This window comes from Talpa europaea (genome assembly GCF_964194135.1).
Source record: "Talpa europaea genome assembly, chromosome: 4".
In the NCBI taxonomy this organism is placed as follows: Eukaryota; Metazoa; Chordata; class Mammalia; order Eulipotyphla; family Talpidae; genus Talpa; species Talpa europaea.
The window spans coordinates 120,261,615-120,278,503 of record NC_140070.1 but is presented as its reverse complement, the minus strand read 5'-3'; the positions used below and the strand labels follow the sequence as shown (position 1 = coordinate 120,278,503).

Here is a 16,889-nt window from a genome sequence, read left to right as displayed (position 1 = left end):
TACAGGTTGTGATTTCTGTATCCTGCTTACAGAATCCTCCCTAATACCCATGTCTGGTTGTCTTTATGTTTACTCTGTTATTTTTCGGTGTGAGTATGTCCATACAAAAGTAAAACTTCACAGCTTAAATTGCATATTAATTAAATTTTTTTCATTTTAAATTAAATATAAATTAAAATATTTATTATAATTTATAACATACAGTATGTCACTTTTACTTTATAACTATACTAAATGCATAATTATTATTTACACAATGAATAAAAGAATGCCATCACGATTTTTAAAATTCAAACAGTTTAAGCAAAGCAAAAGTTCTCTTTGAGATATTCCTTATATTCAAAACTGAGTTGAGTGGTTAAGGGTTTCACAGAGCTATTAAGTGGCATCGTGTAGATTTAAACTGGGGTTACCACGCCTTTTCTCTAGGGATTTCTTCTTCAATCATTATTTGTTAAATGAACATATAAATAATCTGAAGGATGACGAATGCTTTCTTCTCTATATGCTGGTTAATGCTTGAAATTTATCCTTAAAATTTTATTCCTTTTTATTTAATGCCTTAATACCACTGTAAATTATAGTACTAAAGGATTGTGTATCAATCATACATGTTTTACTAAAAATTAAAAACAATCTTTTATTTTACTTTTTCTCATTATAGAAATAGTTAATGCAGAAAATGTGAAAAACAAAAATCAAAAACATGTAATATCACCAGGAATAAAATATATGTATTACATATGATTTACACTAATATCATATTTTTATACACAGTAGAAATATAGTGAACATTTATGTCTGGTGTTTTTTTTAAAGCATAAGTTTTACTGCTTATCTTACATCCTGTGCACGTATTATCACTCACTTAACCCATCACGTACAGGTAAAAACTTGGTTTACAATTTTTCATAACTTTAATATTTTGATTATATCTTTTTCCATTTACTAATATTTGAGTATATATTGATAGGTAAGTGTGTGTGTCCACATCTTCGACTACACTTCTAGGGTTGCTGGGTCAAAGGCTTTACATTATAAACTTTGCATCATTTTGCAAAACAGCCCCTCACCGTGTGATGATCAGTTTTAGGTATCAAGTTGGATAGACTATAGTACCCAAGTTATTCAATCAAACATTGAATAACTTTCCCAGCAGTCTAGGTGCTGCTGGGAAATTGTGATTAATATCTACAATCAGCTGCTGATTAAAGGAGAGTATCCCAGGTAATCTGGATGGGCTTGACCCCTAGAATAATATAAACCAGATCCTTACAATAAATTTCTTACTATCTGAACCTTCACTGATACACATAGTAATCCTCCTGCCAGCAAAGTATGAGATTTCCCTCTGTCATTTACATCATAAAATGAGTTTTTAAATAGATAATAGGTTTTTAGAATATATAAAGATCTATTTATTAGAAAACAACTTTTGAATCCTAAGGACTCCTACCAGAAATGATTATCATGCTGTATTTATGATTATGTTTTCATTTATAGTGTGCAGAGAAAGGGTGGGAAGAGGAGTCTAGGAATTAAAAAGTATAAAACAGTATTAAATTGTCCCAGCTTATTTTACAGCTATGCTTTCAGCTTCAGTGTTTTTTTTTTTTTTTAAGATTTATTTATTTATACAAGCACTGGGGTACAGACCAGAGGTGCAGGAGGGTGAAAGAATTCACCAGAGGCAGAACAGGGAGCAGAACAGGCAGAAGGACTGAAAGCACTGCTGAGGGGAGCAGCGGGCACAACAGGAGAGGTCTAGCTCGCCATGTGGGACTCTAACTGGCCGGCCGGGAATTGAACCGGTGCTGCAGAGGCTGCCAACAGCTTCACAGCGCTGCGCTCAACCTGCTGCGCCACTGGGGAGGCCCAGCTTCAGTATATTATTAACAATAATTTTTTTTTTTTTTTTAAGGGAATTCCGCTAATTCCAGCCAATGGAACAGACCCTTTAGTAATTGCATGGGCTCCCTCTACAGTCTGGTATGCACAAAGTAACCAAAGTGATCTTTTAAAAAGGAAATGAAATCATTACTCCTTAGGCTTAGCAATTGCACTTAGAATAAAACTCACACTTCTGTTATTGACCTGTATGATACTGAACCTGCATACTCCAAATTTATTTCCCTTTTCTCTCCCTATATCTAGCCATTGTGGTGATTTTCTTTTCATTGACCAAGTCTCTCTACTTCCTCTGAGCTTTTGGTCTTCTGTTTCCACTGTTTGGGGCACTTCCCTCAAGATAGTCCTAGGATTGGATTCCTGGGGAAAATATTACTTCCTTAGGAAGCCACACATAGTGGCTCAGTCCTTCTCATTTTCCTTCCACTAGTCTATCCCATTGTCATTTTCTTCCTTCACATACTTATAATTCAGGTTTTCCTACATGCCCAGCATTATTCTATCTTTACATGCTGTCCACCCATTTAATTTGCACAATGACACATAAGGTAGGTATTATTGTAACTGGGTGGTCCCCAGGAAAGGGGGAGGTTCCAGGTTTCCTGCCCCACCCAAAAGGAGGGTGGAGCTGAGCAGAGAGAAAAGCTGCAGAGGAGAGGAGGAAGGAAGGGAAAAGGATGGAGAGCCAGAAGGCCTGAAGGAGGCACATGGAGCAGAGAGACAGGTGAAGAAACTACACTTACCTTTTGGTCGTCTGGTTGAAACAGATGACCCATGATGAGGTGATAATGGCGGTTTTTGTCTTGATTTTGATTTTGCTCTTTTTCTTTCAGACTTGTCTGGTTGTTTCTGATCCTTTTCTGTGGGTCCCCATTGGAAGATGCTTTAGATTTGAGACAGGCTTTGGGGCCTTGCTCTGAGCCAATCCCATTTGGGTGGACTTTTACCCCCAAGGGGAATGGTAACTTTGGGTACTTGATTTAGAAACTATATTCTTTGCCTTTCCTGTATTGTTTACTAATTGTATTAAAGTTCCTTCCCATTAAAGTCTTATATGTTTTGTGTTGATGCCACGGATGGTAGAACCTATTTAGAGTAGGCAGGTTTGTGGGGTCTGGGCTGCCCCTCACCCTGCCCTGTAACATTATTAGTACTCTGGTTTTACAGATGAAGTATCTAAGGCTTAGAAAGAGGAAAGGGCTTCACTTGCAAATTACACCTCACTTCCCAGAAATCCTCAGGACATTTTGTTGTTATGTAGCAGTAGCATTTGTTCAAGGATGTCAGAAATTCACACTCTGAGGCCACACCTCTGACCCAATTAAGCAGAACCTGCAGTTTAACAAGTAGGTGATTCTTGGTAAAGAACACGTAAATTTCCTAAGTCACCTCTAAACTAATTCTGCTCCCTCTCCCTCTTTATTCTTGTTACTGGTTTCTGGGTTCTTGAGTTCTCCAAGAACTAGAAATAATGGAGAGTAACCCTGCAAGTACCAGGTTAAGAATTTGTTAAAGCTCATGCTTTAATTCAGCATAAGGGAGTCAACATCAGGGACAGGGTCTGTATGCTAATCCCAGAGAAAGAGGTGGAGACTATTTAAGCAGTTCAATTCAACATAAAGAACGTTCTTTCCTCTTCTTTCTTTGAAGTCATTATATTACTTGGGCTGGTCAACCATGGGTGAAGCTTGGAAACCACGTTGGGCGCCAGCTGTTATAGGGCAGCCCCGGTATGGAATGGGTTGCCTGGCTGTGGGTCCTCACCCATCCTCTTACAAGGGACTTATTAATACTCCACTACAGACATACACAAAAGGTTAATAAAAGGTTTATTTACAAGGGAAAAGGAAATAAGGAAAATGTACAACTCAGGGAGAAAATAGGGAAATAAAGTCTTTAATGCATCCTACCCGATCCGACGACCTGGAAACCCAAAAAGCACTCTCCGAGCTGGCCGGATGCTGCGAGCTGGCGGGAGAGTCAAAATGGGGGACCCCCCCCAAAGCCCACGTGACTGACTTTATACCAACCTGGCTGCTTAACCCCACCCTCAGGACCCAGCCACCTTCCCTTTGGTGGTGATGGGATTTGGAGTTCCCAGTGTCTTTGGCTTTGGCCTGGGGTGGGGGTGGAGTCCACAAAGCCTGTATGGAATTAGCTTCAGGACATCCTTTTCCCCCTAACAATTCTATCTCTTCAACCCGAGATCTCCTTATGCCTGTGACCTCTTCATGAAGGATTCCATATCATTAGCCTGGAGGATGTTAGCCTGAAGGGTGTGTTAGTGACAACTTTATTTCATCTAACATATAAGAAAGGGACAATCTTCTTAGAGATAGGGACAGTCCTCTCCCCTCATACCACCCCTCTCCCCCCTCTCTCAGTCATGAAAGCCAATCATGCAAGAATAGAGCAGTGGAGAGGTCAAAAGATATTTTACTGCTGCTGGACGGGCAAGCAGGAATCTCTCCTCTGGCATCCCCACCTCATGCCACCAGACTCCATACCTTTTTTAAGTATTCCCTCATTAAGGCATTCATTAGCACTAGCTATGGCTAAGCTAGACAGAGTTTTGAAAAGTTTGAAGGGAGAGGGAGGGGCGGTAGAAGTCGGAGGGTGGAACGGAAAACCTCCCGTCTGGTAGCAGCATTCCGGGTTCAGAACAACCCTGGCCTTCTGCCCTTAAGAAAAATGGCGCTCGTGTAGACGCACTTCCGCCCACGGAGCCAACCAAAATAAGGGGTGGCAGGAGACCGGAAGTGACCTCCTTCTTGCGCTCCCCCCGCCTCCTTCCCGCGTCCCAGCCTCTCTCGGGAGGATGAGGCGGCTTGAAGGCTGTGGCTGAGCTGCGGTTGCTGGGTGACAAGTCGGAGCCGGCACAGTGTGAGTGCCCGCTCCCCGCCGGCGGCTGTTCTCCTCCTTCGGGGTGACCTTCGTGCGGACAGGGACAGGGGGCGGGGAGTCGTGCTCCCGGCGCTCTGTGACGCGGCGCGGCGGGCCTCCGGGAAAGGAGCCGGGGACTCCTGGGCGAGCCGGGCCGGCCACCGGGTGGGCCCGCGGAGCCCGCGAGACCCGAGCCGGGAGCCCGGGCCGGAACCGGGCTCACTGGGAGGGGGGGCAGTGTCTGGCCCCGAGCTCGGCGGGTGGGCGCCAGACCCGGCGCGGAGGCCTGGAAGGCCTTTCCAGGTAGGTGTTGACAACCGGCCCGACCGGGTCATTGCCCGGTGGTTGCAGCCTCGCGCTGTCATTTTCTGACTCTCGGGAAAGGATCCTTTCGGCCACGCGGCCCCTTTCCAGACCAGGATTAGAAGGGTGTGTGGTGTCTTTCTCAGGACAAGCGGCCAGAATTTTTTTTTTTTTTACTTAAAATCCTTGAAGTTCCTTGGCACTTAAGTGGAAATGTTAATTCTCTCTTTAAACTTTGCCTTGTTGTTTGTGAGCACTTCTGTCGTTTGTGAGCTACTTCTTTCTCTAAGTCTGTATTGCATTGTATGATCTTGGAATGTTAGTGCCTCACGGTATGTCCGCCTCGACACACCTAGCACTTCCAGGTTGAGAAACTTAATCACATTGTGAATTTGGCGGCTTCTCTCTATCCCTAATCTACTTAAGAGTCATATGCAATGACAGTTGAGCAGTAGCTGCAGTAGTTTCATCTGTACCAGTTGGAAATGGAAACTGCAACCAAGATTTTGGTCAGTAATGTCACTTACTTTAGTAGACTATCACTCAAAAGTAGTCTTTGTCTGGCTGGAATAACCCCCCCTCCAAAAAAACTAAAAATAATGGTTATCTAAAAGTGATTTGGGAGATAAGCACTGACGTGTTTAGACTGGGGAGAAAAAGTATTTTGGCAGTTTAATTTATTTCATTGGGAAATTAATCAGCGTGTTTGGAAGGTGTTAATTTGCAAATCCTTATCATCTAGTTTAATTTGCTTTTCTAACTTTTTATTTTACCTTTTCCCCCAAGCCCTACCATAATGGCAGAAAGTACTTCTCCGCTGAAGCACTTTGTGCTGGCTAAGAAGGCAATTACTGCTATTTTTGAACAGTTACTGGAGTTTGTTACTGAAGGATCACATTTTGTTGAAGGTTAGTTCCTTTAAGTTTTTTAAAGTGACTATTGAAAATATGTAAAGGTGCTTATTCTTAGTTACTGAACACAGACATTGTGCTGTTTACTATGAGATACCATAAAAGCTATTTCAAAAAGGAAGATTAAATGGTATTAAAATCATCCAGAAATAAGTGCTTATATTGAGGTATTATTCTAATCACTTAATATTCAGTAGGCCATTTAAACTTTATATCAACATTGAGGCAGATTTTAATAATGCTGATTTTAAAGATGAAGACATCATGGCACAGAAAAGTTAACGACTTCCCCAAGATCACACAGCTAGTAAATACCTGCACTGAAAACCAAGCAGCCCACATTTACCCATTATATTTACTTTTTCCCAACTCAGCAATTAAACCAAGCTCTCAGACCTCTTATCCTATCAGATGAAGCAGGGATGTAGTGGGAAAAAGGGAAAAGGGCTTTTAATAAGTTGGTGAGGAATGTCTCACTAGGGAATACTACTCTGAAGAAAACTATTGACATCTTTTCTAGCTCTTAAGAGTATATGACTGTCAAGGATACAAAGAAAGGGGTGGGGTCCTATATACTCCAGTGACAGTGATGTAGGCTGGTGAAATCAAACTTTTTTCCTAGTCCTTCCTAACTCCCTCATCAGACATTGAGATCCTGAGGATAGAGAAAACTGCCTTTTAATTGTGTTCTCACACTAAATCTGATAGTTTAAGTTTTGCTGTTGAGTGAGGGGAAAAAATGTTCTAGTATAGACTCTTTATAAAATTTCCAATTTAGAAAGAATTTAAGCAAAAAAAAAATACTAGTATAGGAAAAATACTAGTCTGCAAAGGATTTGAGCTGGCACAGTGATTTTTAAATATTTCATTCTAAAAAAGTTGATAGGCAGTGAAAATGAGGTTAAATTTAATGTCTTATGTTTTTTGAACCTGCTTTAGATAAAGCTTTGTGCTAGAAGCACAAATGGCAGCTATAGAATATGAATTCAGTTTTACTGATTCTACAACCTTAGAAAAAGTGTTGCAAAAAGTAGACAAAGCAAATAAAAATAAGACAAGAATAAAATGGAAAAGATGAATGTAATGGTACTTAGGTACAAGTCTTCCCATTATTCACCAAATTGCACCTATTTTATTAATTCACTTGAAAAGTATGATGAGCTATGTAAGCTTGAATTTAATTAGGTGAGCGCTAGGTGAGCTGGTAAATGTTTGTCTATAGGATCATATATATAGCCAAATACATCTCAGTGCTCAAGCCTTCAAAGTGAGATGCTAAAAAAACAAGTGTAAAAATGTATGTCCCTAAAATATAAACAAAACTGAAAGGCATTTCTACCCTTCAAACCCAGCTAGTCCCATCCTTTGAGGAGCAGAGATTAAGACTGGGGTAAGTAGTTAACCCCCAGACCTGACAGGAGTGGGATACCAGCTGTAATTCTTTATTCTCCTTTGTCTTTTCATATTGAGTTTTTTTGTTCCATCACTATGGGAGGCAAACTAGAAGTAATAAGGCAGCATAGTCTTACCTAGTTTGGAAATCTTGAAAAATACCTTTCTTTCATTTTTGGGAGTGCCCATTCAACTTTCTTTAGCATGTGGATCCTTCATCTCAGCTTAAAATTCGAAGATCTAGTAAGGATGGAGCAATAATAGGTGGATATTAAATTCTGGTTTGTTTTTGTTTGTTTGTTTGTTTGTTTAGAAATGTATTTTTTGTATTAGATAAGTATTTTGTATTTTTGAGAAGTAGATGAATGAATATTCTTTTTGCTGGACCCCTGCAATTTTTAATAATTTAAAAATTCTCTGGGGCAGATTGCTATGAACCATTGCAAGGAAACATTTACCTTCTACCAGATACTTAAATAACACAGGCATTTTAATTTTTCAAATGGTACATTAATATAGAACAAAGCCAAAATATACACAAATCTTAGGTATTCTGATCTATAATTAACTTAATATTCATTTATATAAATTTTCTAATGCCATTTCAATTTTGCAGCAACATATAAGAATCCAGAACTTGATCGTATAGCTACTGAAGATGACCTGCTGGAAATACAGGGATATAAAAGCAAGCTTTCCATCATTGGTGAGGTGCTATCGCGGAGACACATGAAAGTTGCATTTTTTGGCAGGTAAACCTTTATTATTTCTTCTCAGGGATAATTTCCAGAAATGTAGCTTTTCTTGGTCATATCCCAAATTTTTTCTGGTGTTTCAGCAGTGATATCCCCCCAGCCCCCACACACACCCCGCTTCAACCCACAGCATGCAGAAGAATTGTTCTTCTTAGTTCCTGGTATAAAATGAGAGTTTTTGAAGGTCAGTCTTTTTTTTTTTTTAATCTTTTAAGGCTGCTCATCTAAAGTTGACTTCTTAGCCAGTTGTAAGTATAGAAATGCAAACAAGTGACCTGCAATATTTATGACTTACTCTTTTTAAGCTTATGTTGATTATTAGGTATTTCCCAAAAGGATTCTCAGCCCCTTTATTCCCTGAGGGAGAATAGGTAGCCATCTTAGTTAATGTCACTGCTTGTAGTGATAGGGAGATCTCTGCCACAGCTTATACAGTCATTTAACAATCTTGTTAAATACCTGTGTACCATGTGCTTTTTCAGGCACTGGGGATTCAAAGACAAATGATTCGGGCCATATTTGGTTGCTCAAATAGCTTGTGCTGTGTAGCAATAGAGTATTTATATACTCATTAAACTAACCTCATAGGCTTTTGAAACTATTTCCCATCTTAGGGTTTTTCACTTGTAATTTCCTTTGTATAGAATTCTCCATCCTGCCCTATCTCTCTCCTTTTCACTCTTCAGATATCATCCTAAATATTACTGCCTCTTTCCTGACCACTCTAAAGTATTCTTTTTCAGTTATTCTGGACTTTTCAATTCCTTCTGAACTTATAACCAACCTGTTGTTTTTTTGTTTTATGGACTGGTTATCCCACTTGGCCATATTCTCAAAGCCTTACACTGAGTTTATTATGAGTTCATTAAAGTTCATAGGTTCATAAAGGAGGCCCTATACCAGCTAAAGTGCAGTAGGAGTGGGAGGAAAGTGACCTTTTATGAGGCTGTGACTCAGTGGTCCCTTTGAGAAGAAGAAATAGGTATAATTCACACTTCAGGTGTGAATAAGTTCTAAAAGCCCATTCAATGCATAGCCCCAAGTGGGAAGGGAGACAGACCATGATGTGTTTGGAGAATTATAAGTATTTGAATTTAGGACATTAGTAACACTGACAAAAGAAGGGAACAGAAAAGTAAGCAGGGGCCAGATCATGAAGGACGTAGTAGGTGATGGTAAAGAGTTTTGTATTACTATATTTTGAAAAAATGGCCATGATGAACTGGGCATTATAATTGTATCTTGGCTTTAGTAGGGATAATTGACTGAGAATAGGGGGTAGAATGCAGTTTCAGTTATCTAGGTAAGAAATTATAATCAACTTGTGAAGTTGAAGAAAAGGGCATGATGACAGGAATATAAAAGAGTATATTGGGCTGGTGTGGTGACTATACTGGGTGGCTTATCTTGGGAAGGTGAGAGGAGTGAAGGATTATGTGAGTTTGGAATAAGAATTCTAGAAAAGTTGGTTATCATAAGTTTATTTTGGTATTTCAGATTACAGGAACTGAGCGATGATCCATGAAGGAAGAATGTACAATAAAAAGGAAAAACGGTGATGGGGTTGGGGAAGGGAAAAGGTACCATGTGTTGGAATTGAGATGACAGACAGGTTAAAGGAAAATCAGGAAGTCTTACTTTTGGGTTTCTTAATGTTCTGGTAAGGCAAGTGCTCTCCTTTTAGGATGCATAGGACTCATCGTAGGACCACTCCCAGAACCTGACTCAGTAGGTTCACAGTACGTCTGAGAGAGTGATGTTGTTAATAAGCATCTAGGTGATTTTGATAGGGGTTAGGGCTGTGCAAGGTACTCTTGAGAACCAATGCAATTGATCTCTTTTTGTGTTTATCAGAAGGATTAATTTTAACAGAGGTCATAGGTGACCTTGTAGAATATGCTATAGGAGCAATAGCAGTCACTGTTGAGATGATGAAGGTGAAATGGTTCCCTGGGATGACAGCTGTAATATTAATAAGACTATCACACTTAACTCTGAAGGGAAGATGTGAAGCATGTATATTTATTTTCATATGTGAAGAGATAGGATGACATTTTTATAATGAAACAAAAGTACTAACTTTAACACTGAAATGTCAGAATAGCCTGTGGTGCTGTGAGCAAATATAGAACCTTGGACTTAAAACAGCCTCTGGGTTTGGAGTGACTGATTTGAAAACAAGCCCCTGAACTGGGTATGAGCTGTTCCTTGTTTTAACACCATCGGAACTATTCTGATTTCTATGACTATATAACAAATTACCCCAAATTTAATAACTTAAAAACAGCTTTATTATACTCACAAATTTTGTCCATCAAGAATTTAGACAGGTGTAGCCAAGATGTCTACTCCACAATGTCTAAAGCCTCAGCTGGGAAGACATAAAGTTTGTGGGTTCCTCAACAACAGAGTTGGAATCATTGAAAGTGTTCCCTCTCATGTTCCCTGGGCTGTAACAATTTGGGATTAGACTCTTTCCAGAGTACCTACCCAGAATTCTGGCTTAATATTCTCACCGGATGGCTAACTCAAAATAATTGCATTTCAATGGCAGGACTCCAAGTCCATGTGTTCTGGTTAGCAAGATAGAAGCTGCATTGCTTCTTATGACCTAGGCTTGGAAGTCACCCACTTTCACTTGTGACACATTAGTTGACGTGGAATAGACAGCCCAGATTTAAGGAGAGATGGGACTTTAGATCACATTTTTGTCATGGGAAGAGTGTCATAGAATTTGTGGCTCTGATTTCAGATGACCATAAACGGCAAGAAAGAAAAGGCAAGGATAGCTTTATAGTGAAGGTAGAACTCTTGGTTTCCTCTATTTTTTGGAAACATGCACTGCTAATATTTGTATAAATCAAATTAATTTTTTCATAAAAATGCAATCCGATGAACTTTTAACAAAATTTGAATTCTAGGCCTTAGATCTAGTGAAAAACCAAAGTTTTTACTGCCATGTTTGGTTTTCATGATTTTATATTTTCATTCCTCAGGACAAGCAGTGGAAAGAGTTCTGTTATCAATGCAATGTTGTGGGATAAAGTCCTCCCTAGTGGGATTGGCCATACAACAAACTGTTTTCTGAGTGTTGAAGGAACTGACGGAGATAAAGCCTATCTTATGACAGAAGGATCAGATGAAAAAAAGAGCGTGAAGGTATATTATATTTGTGCTATATTCTGATTTGCTTTTTTTCTCAATACATTGTAAATTTATTTTTATGTACACAATGTCAGTTTTGGGGACTGCATAAACTTTCATTGCCAGAGTTCCATTTGCTAAGCATTTAGAATTTTTCTGTCAATAGTTCTGATTATTTTTGCAGGATTGTGTGAATAAACAGCTTTAATGGTGCCAGTTTGTTTTTTACTTGGTAACTTTAAACCCAAATTTCTCAGTATTGCTCAGTGGTTTTATTTCAAATGAAAATTATTTTGTACCTGTTTTATAAGAGTAATTATACCAACTCATGCTATTTATAATAAATTTAATGACAAGTACAATTTTGTTTTTTCTTTTCTTTGTATTTTAGACAGTTAACCAGTTAGCTCATGCACTTCATATGGATAAAGAATTGAAAGCTGGCTGTCTTGTACATGTGTTTTGGCCAAAGGCAAAATGTGCCCTCTTGAGAGATGACCTGGTTCTAGTTGACAGGTAAAATTACATATGAATTGCTTTTTTACCTTATAAAGGTTTATTTAATAGAGTAAGGCTGCTTGCTTTAGCATATAAAACATTTAAACTTTAAAACATTAAAACTTTGTTCGCATTTTTTAGGTTGTTAAACAACAGATACGGTGTGGTTTTGTTTTTTAAAGGTTACATTAATTTATTAGTCTAATTTTACTAGAAGAATTATGAAATTTTTGTTTTCTCTGGACTGATTCTACAGAGTGAATAAGTGGCTGGAGCTTAGAGATTGTCTTATGGTATATACCTAGATTGATAACTCTAGATTTTCTTAAATCAGTAGAGTATTCTTTCTTAAGACCAACTTTCCCAAAATGATTTGTTCATACAGCTTTTTATTATTCAAGAATTAATTGAGTACTTTTGGAATTATTTTCTTTTTTTGATTTTTTTTCTTTGTGATTTTTAATTTTTCTACATTGGTATTTAATAAAATGATAATGCATATCTGTTCAGCAGTGTAATTAAATACCCCAGAAAGGGTATTTAAATGATGTTTTAAATTTTAACATGCTCTTTTTTTTTTTTCAGTTAAAATTTCAATGTTCTATGGAATTTTTGTTGATGGCACTTACCTTTTTTTTCTCTTTTAACTGGAAGACTCTTTCAAGCAATCAACAAAAGTAACTACACGAGAGAAGATGCTTATAAAATAAAAATATTTGGATTAACTAATTAATTATTCATTAATTTATGACCATAGTATATCTGTGATCCCACCCAGTCTTAGCTCCAACTTGTCACAGGATACATCAAGCTAACATATAGACAGTTGAAAGTCCTTTATTATAATTTTACACACTATAAAGGGTATTAAACATATCTAGTTCATGCTTTTTTTTTTAATATTTGTGCTTATAAGCACTTAAATCTTCTGAGCTGTGCTGTACTTAACTGCTTACATCTTCATGTTTGATTGTGTATTAGCTTACTGGGGTTTTTTTAGTTCTTTTTTTTTGATCTTCTGAAGCACATGAAGGTTTGAAAAGTATTAAAATATTTACTGTTAACTTGTTTTTAAAAAAAAAATCACTGGGTTATTTGTTTTTAATTTACAGCTTTTTTTTTTTTTTTGCTTTTTTTTTTTAAGCATTTGTTGTCAATTGGGTAGGCTCTGGGAGTACTTTGTTAGCAAAATGAATACAAGAACTATACAAAGCACGAGGCCTCCCTGGGGGTGCAAGGGGTTAAGCACAGCACTGTGAAGCCCACAGCCTCTGCAGCACAAGCTTAATCCCCCGCTGGCCAGGGAGGTGATTCACATGGTGCAGCAGACCTCTCCTGTCTTGCCCGCTGCTCCCCTCAGCAGTGTTTTTCAGTCAATCCGCCTGTTCTGTTTCCCATTCTGTGTCTGGTGAATCCTCTCACCCTCCCGTGCATCTGGCCTGTACCCCAGTTCTTGTATAAATAAATAAATCTTTAAAAGATTATTCATGCATATAAGAACTGGGGTACAGGCCAGAAGTGCAGGGGTGGGGTCAGAAGATTCACCAGACTCAGCAGGGAACAGAACAGGCAGACTGACTTATACACTGCTGAGGGGAGCAGCAGGTGGGATAGGAGAGGTCTCCCACACCCTGTGAAATTCTCACCAGACAGGCGGGATCGAACCCGAGCTGCAGAGGCTGTGGACAGCTTCATAATGCGGCACTCAACCACCTGCGCCACCAGGGAGGCCCCAAATAAATAAATCTTAAAAAAAAAGAACTATAGAGCACACACTTTCAGCTTGCCGCAATTGCTCTATTTTAGTTTAGGGGATAATTTAAGTCTCCTAGGCTTCATACAGGTGACTACTACACGTTCTATACTATAGCTCTCAAATAATTTATAAAAGTTTAAAAAGAATTCTGTAACTCAAATTTTCTTTTTAAAAATTATTCTATAATACAGTTTTTATTTTATTCCCTTTAGTCCAGGCACAGATGTTACTACAGAGTTGGATAGTTGGATTGATAAGTTTTGCTTGGATGCTGATGTCTTTGTTTTGGTTGCAAACTCTGAATCAACATTAATGAACACGGTAGGTTTTCATCATATTTCTGTTTGAGTGGTAGGAAATGAAATGGTGTCTATGTTGAGCCTTGAAAGTGAGAGCAATCTGAGTCATAAATTAGAGCCTTTAATATCAAGAATAATTGAAGGGTCTGTGTTTCTATGGGACTGGAAGAGCTGATTCTGGTCTTCTTGAATGTTCCCAGGGTTGCAGTAGCAACCTTAAGTTTGATGGCTCTATTTTCCAGTGATTCCTTCATGGTGTGATATGTGGGCGGTGTTGATATTCACTGTGCCTATTTGCCAATTTCAAAAAGAATGGGCACCTTCGTTTTTAAAGATGTTGACTTCATTCTCTTAGTAAAATATAACATCCCCACCTTACCCTCCTGTCTAATAGGCAAAGTGTTTTGTATTTCAAGTTCTGTCACACTATTCTAGCTTACCTGTGTACACTCTACTGTTAAATTGACACTGTTTATACTGACTATCCAGGGCTAGCCATCCCAAATAAACTTTTCAATGTTTAGATTGAAAATGCAGCTTACATCTAAAACTATAATATGGCTAAACATACTTGTAACCTGTCAATAGATGTTATTAGCAAGACCTCTGTTTTTTCATTATTAGTGCTTGTATACTATATAAGCCAGATTACTGCAGCAACAATGACAGTTGTATAACCTGACATTACAACAAAAAAGGAAAATGTTTAAAATTTGTGTTATAGTAACTATTACTTAGGTGTTAGATGAACTTCTGATATACATTCTGACCTTGATGCTTTTGTTTATACTATTCTTTGCCCACAATTCTTCTCTCCCAAGTTTTCAACTTCCAAAAAGTCCTGTTATCAGTTCTTTCAAGTCCATTTTTATTACCACTTAATTCTTTATAGAACTTTTCCTGATTTCAACTAGATATAGTGTTGCCACCCTTTCAGTAGTCATAACATTTATGGTATTTATAATACATTCTCTCATTTATTATGCTTTGTTGTATATATGTCTTACATTATATTTGTAGTTTACTTAGCCTAACTCCTAAAAAAGATTTGAAGTAGTTTTTTTAAAACTTGCACTGTTATATCTGTGAGTACCTTTAATGTTCTGCATATAGCCAAGACAAATATTTGTTAAATGGTATTCAAAAATACTCATGGCAGGGGTGGAAAATCTTCATTTTTTGTCACCTTACTAATTTTTTCATCTTTGAAAAGTTTAATGCTTATGTGTATAATATTTTGGGGTTTTTCATCAGGTGTTAATCACTGTTTTCTGAATGGTTCAAGCATCTAGATTAAAATAAAATTTCAATTATCAGAATAAAATAGCTTTTAAAAGTGAACATACGAGGGAGTATTTTATTTTATTTTTTTCTTCAGGAAAAACAGTTTTTTCACAAGGTAAATGAGCGACTTTCTAAGCCTAATATTTTCATTCTGAATAATCGTTGGGATGCCTCCGCATCAGAGCCAGAATATATGGAAGATGTAAGTTATTTTTTTCCTTTAAGTTTTAAAATATAGTTATGTACACTGTTATCTAAGATAACAATATACCTTATAGAATATAGTATAAGTAGCTATTCTTTGGTTTGAGAAAAGTGTATAATTATAAAAATCTGAAGTGGGTATGCCAGAGACCATAGTATTAAGCTTCTTTGAAGGAAAATTGTGTTATGAAAGAGCTATCTGATTATTGTACATCTTGAAACTTACTTTTTGTTTGTTTTAAGTAGTAGAAGTATACAAATCATAATTTTTCAGCTCAGTGAATTTTATAAATTTAAAATACCTGTGTCAGGATCCAATTCAAGAAACAGAGCATTTCCAACACCCCAAAATCACCACTTTCTAACCTCTTATCTTCCTCCCAAGGATAATTACTTATCATGACTTCTAATACCCGAGGTTAATTTTTCTGGTTGTTCAACTTTTTGTAATAGAATCATATAACATCTACTTTTGAGTCGGGTTTCTTTTGTCAGCATCACAATTGTGGTATGTATCCATACTGTTGGAAATACATTGTATAGTATTTCATCCTGTGAATAAATACAGTTTGAGTTATCCATTCTGCTAATGATGGGCATTTAGGTAAATTTCCTTTAACTCATGAATAATGCTGCTTTGTATATTGTATATGTTTTTTAGTGATGTAGATAGATATTTTTGTTCGGTATTCATTAGTGGTTGTTGGTGTGAGGAATTGGATGATTTTAACCCCCAGGCAACATTTGGCCATGACTGAAAACATTTTTTGGTTATCACAACTGAAGGAATGTGCTACTGGCATCTAATGGATAGAGGCTGGAGATGCTGTTAAACATCCTCTAACTCTAACCTAACAGTGCAACTCTAATCCCTAGTTAATACATTCTCCCCAACTTCTATTTCATTTTTTCAGGTTGTTATAATTTATCATAAATTAAATAAATAGTTCCCTAATTATAATGACAGTAACCCACATCTGTTGACTATACACTGTGTGCCAGGTCATTTTTTAAATTGAGGTGAAGTTGTTTTATATCACTGTGTGTTTTTGGAGTACAACTTCATATCTCTTCAAATGTATGTTGACACTGTGTCCACCACCAAAGTAACAATTACTCTATCACAGTCCTTTGGACTGCCCTCCGTACCTTGCTCTCGCCACCTCCCACCCCTCTTTGGTAACCTCAGTTCTGTTGTTAGAATCCAAAGGTTTATTTTGTCTGTTCCATTGCCTTTTTCTTTATAGTCCATATATGAGTAAACTCATCCACTGTTTGTCTTTCTCATTCTGACTTATTTCACTTACCTCAAATTCTGTTCATGTTGTTGAAAACACCAAAGTTGCATCCTTTTTGTTATAGCTGAGTAATATTCCATTGTGTGTATATACCACATTTTCCTAAACCATTCATTCATCCATCGATGGCACTTAGGTTGTTTCCATAACTTGACTATTGTAAATAGTGCTGCAGTTAACATAGGGTTTCATATATCTTTTCAAATTAGTGTTTTGCTTTAAAGATTTATTTATTGATTTATTTATTTATACAA

The 16,889-nt window shown here is 37.5% G+C and overlaps 1 protein-coding gene across 1 annotated transcript in view; it reads left to right on the top strand.

The window, feature by feature from the left end:
* Positions 1–5,890: 5,890 nt before the first annotated feature.
* The window catches only part of MFN1 (mitofusin 1), a gene marked incomplete at its 5' end in the record, with an annotated part of 28,715 nt that continues 17,716 nt past the window's right edge, over positions 5,891–16,889 (top strand). The window contains 6 exons of the mRNA XM_084232052.1: positions 5,891–6,002; positions 8,014–8,149; positions 11,149–11,311; positions 11,688–11,812; positions 13,763–13,871; positions 15,228–15,335. Coding sequence (XP_084088178.1) covers positions 5,891–6,002; positions 8,014–8,149; positions 11,149–11,311; positions 11,688–11,812; positions 13,763–13,871; positions 15,228–15,335 — 753 coding nt within the window. The remainder of the gene's footprint in view (positions 6,003–8,013; positions 8,150–11,148; positions 11,312–11,687; positions 11,813–13,762; positions 13,872–15,227; positions 15,336–16,889) is intronic.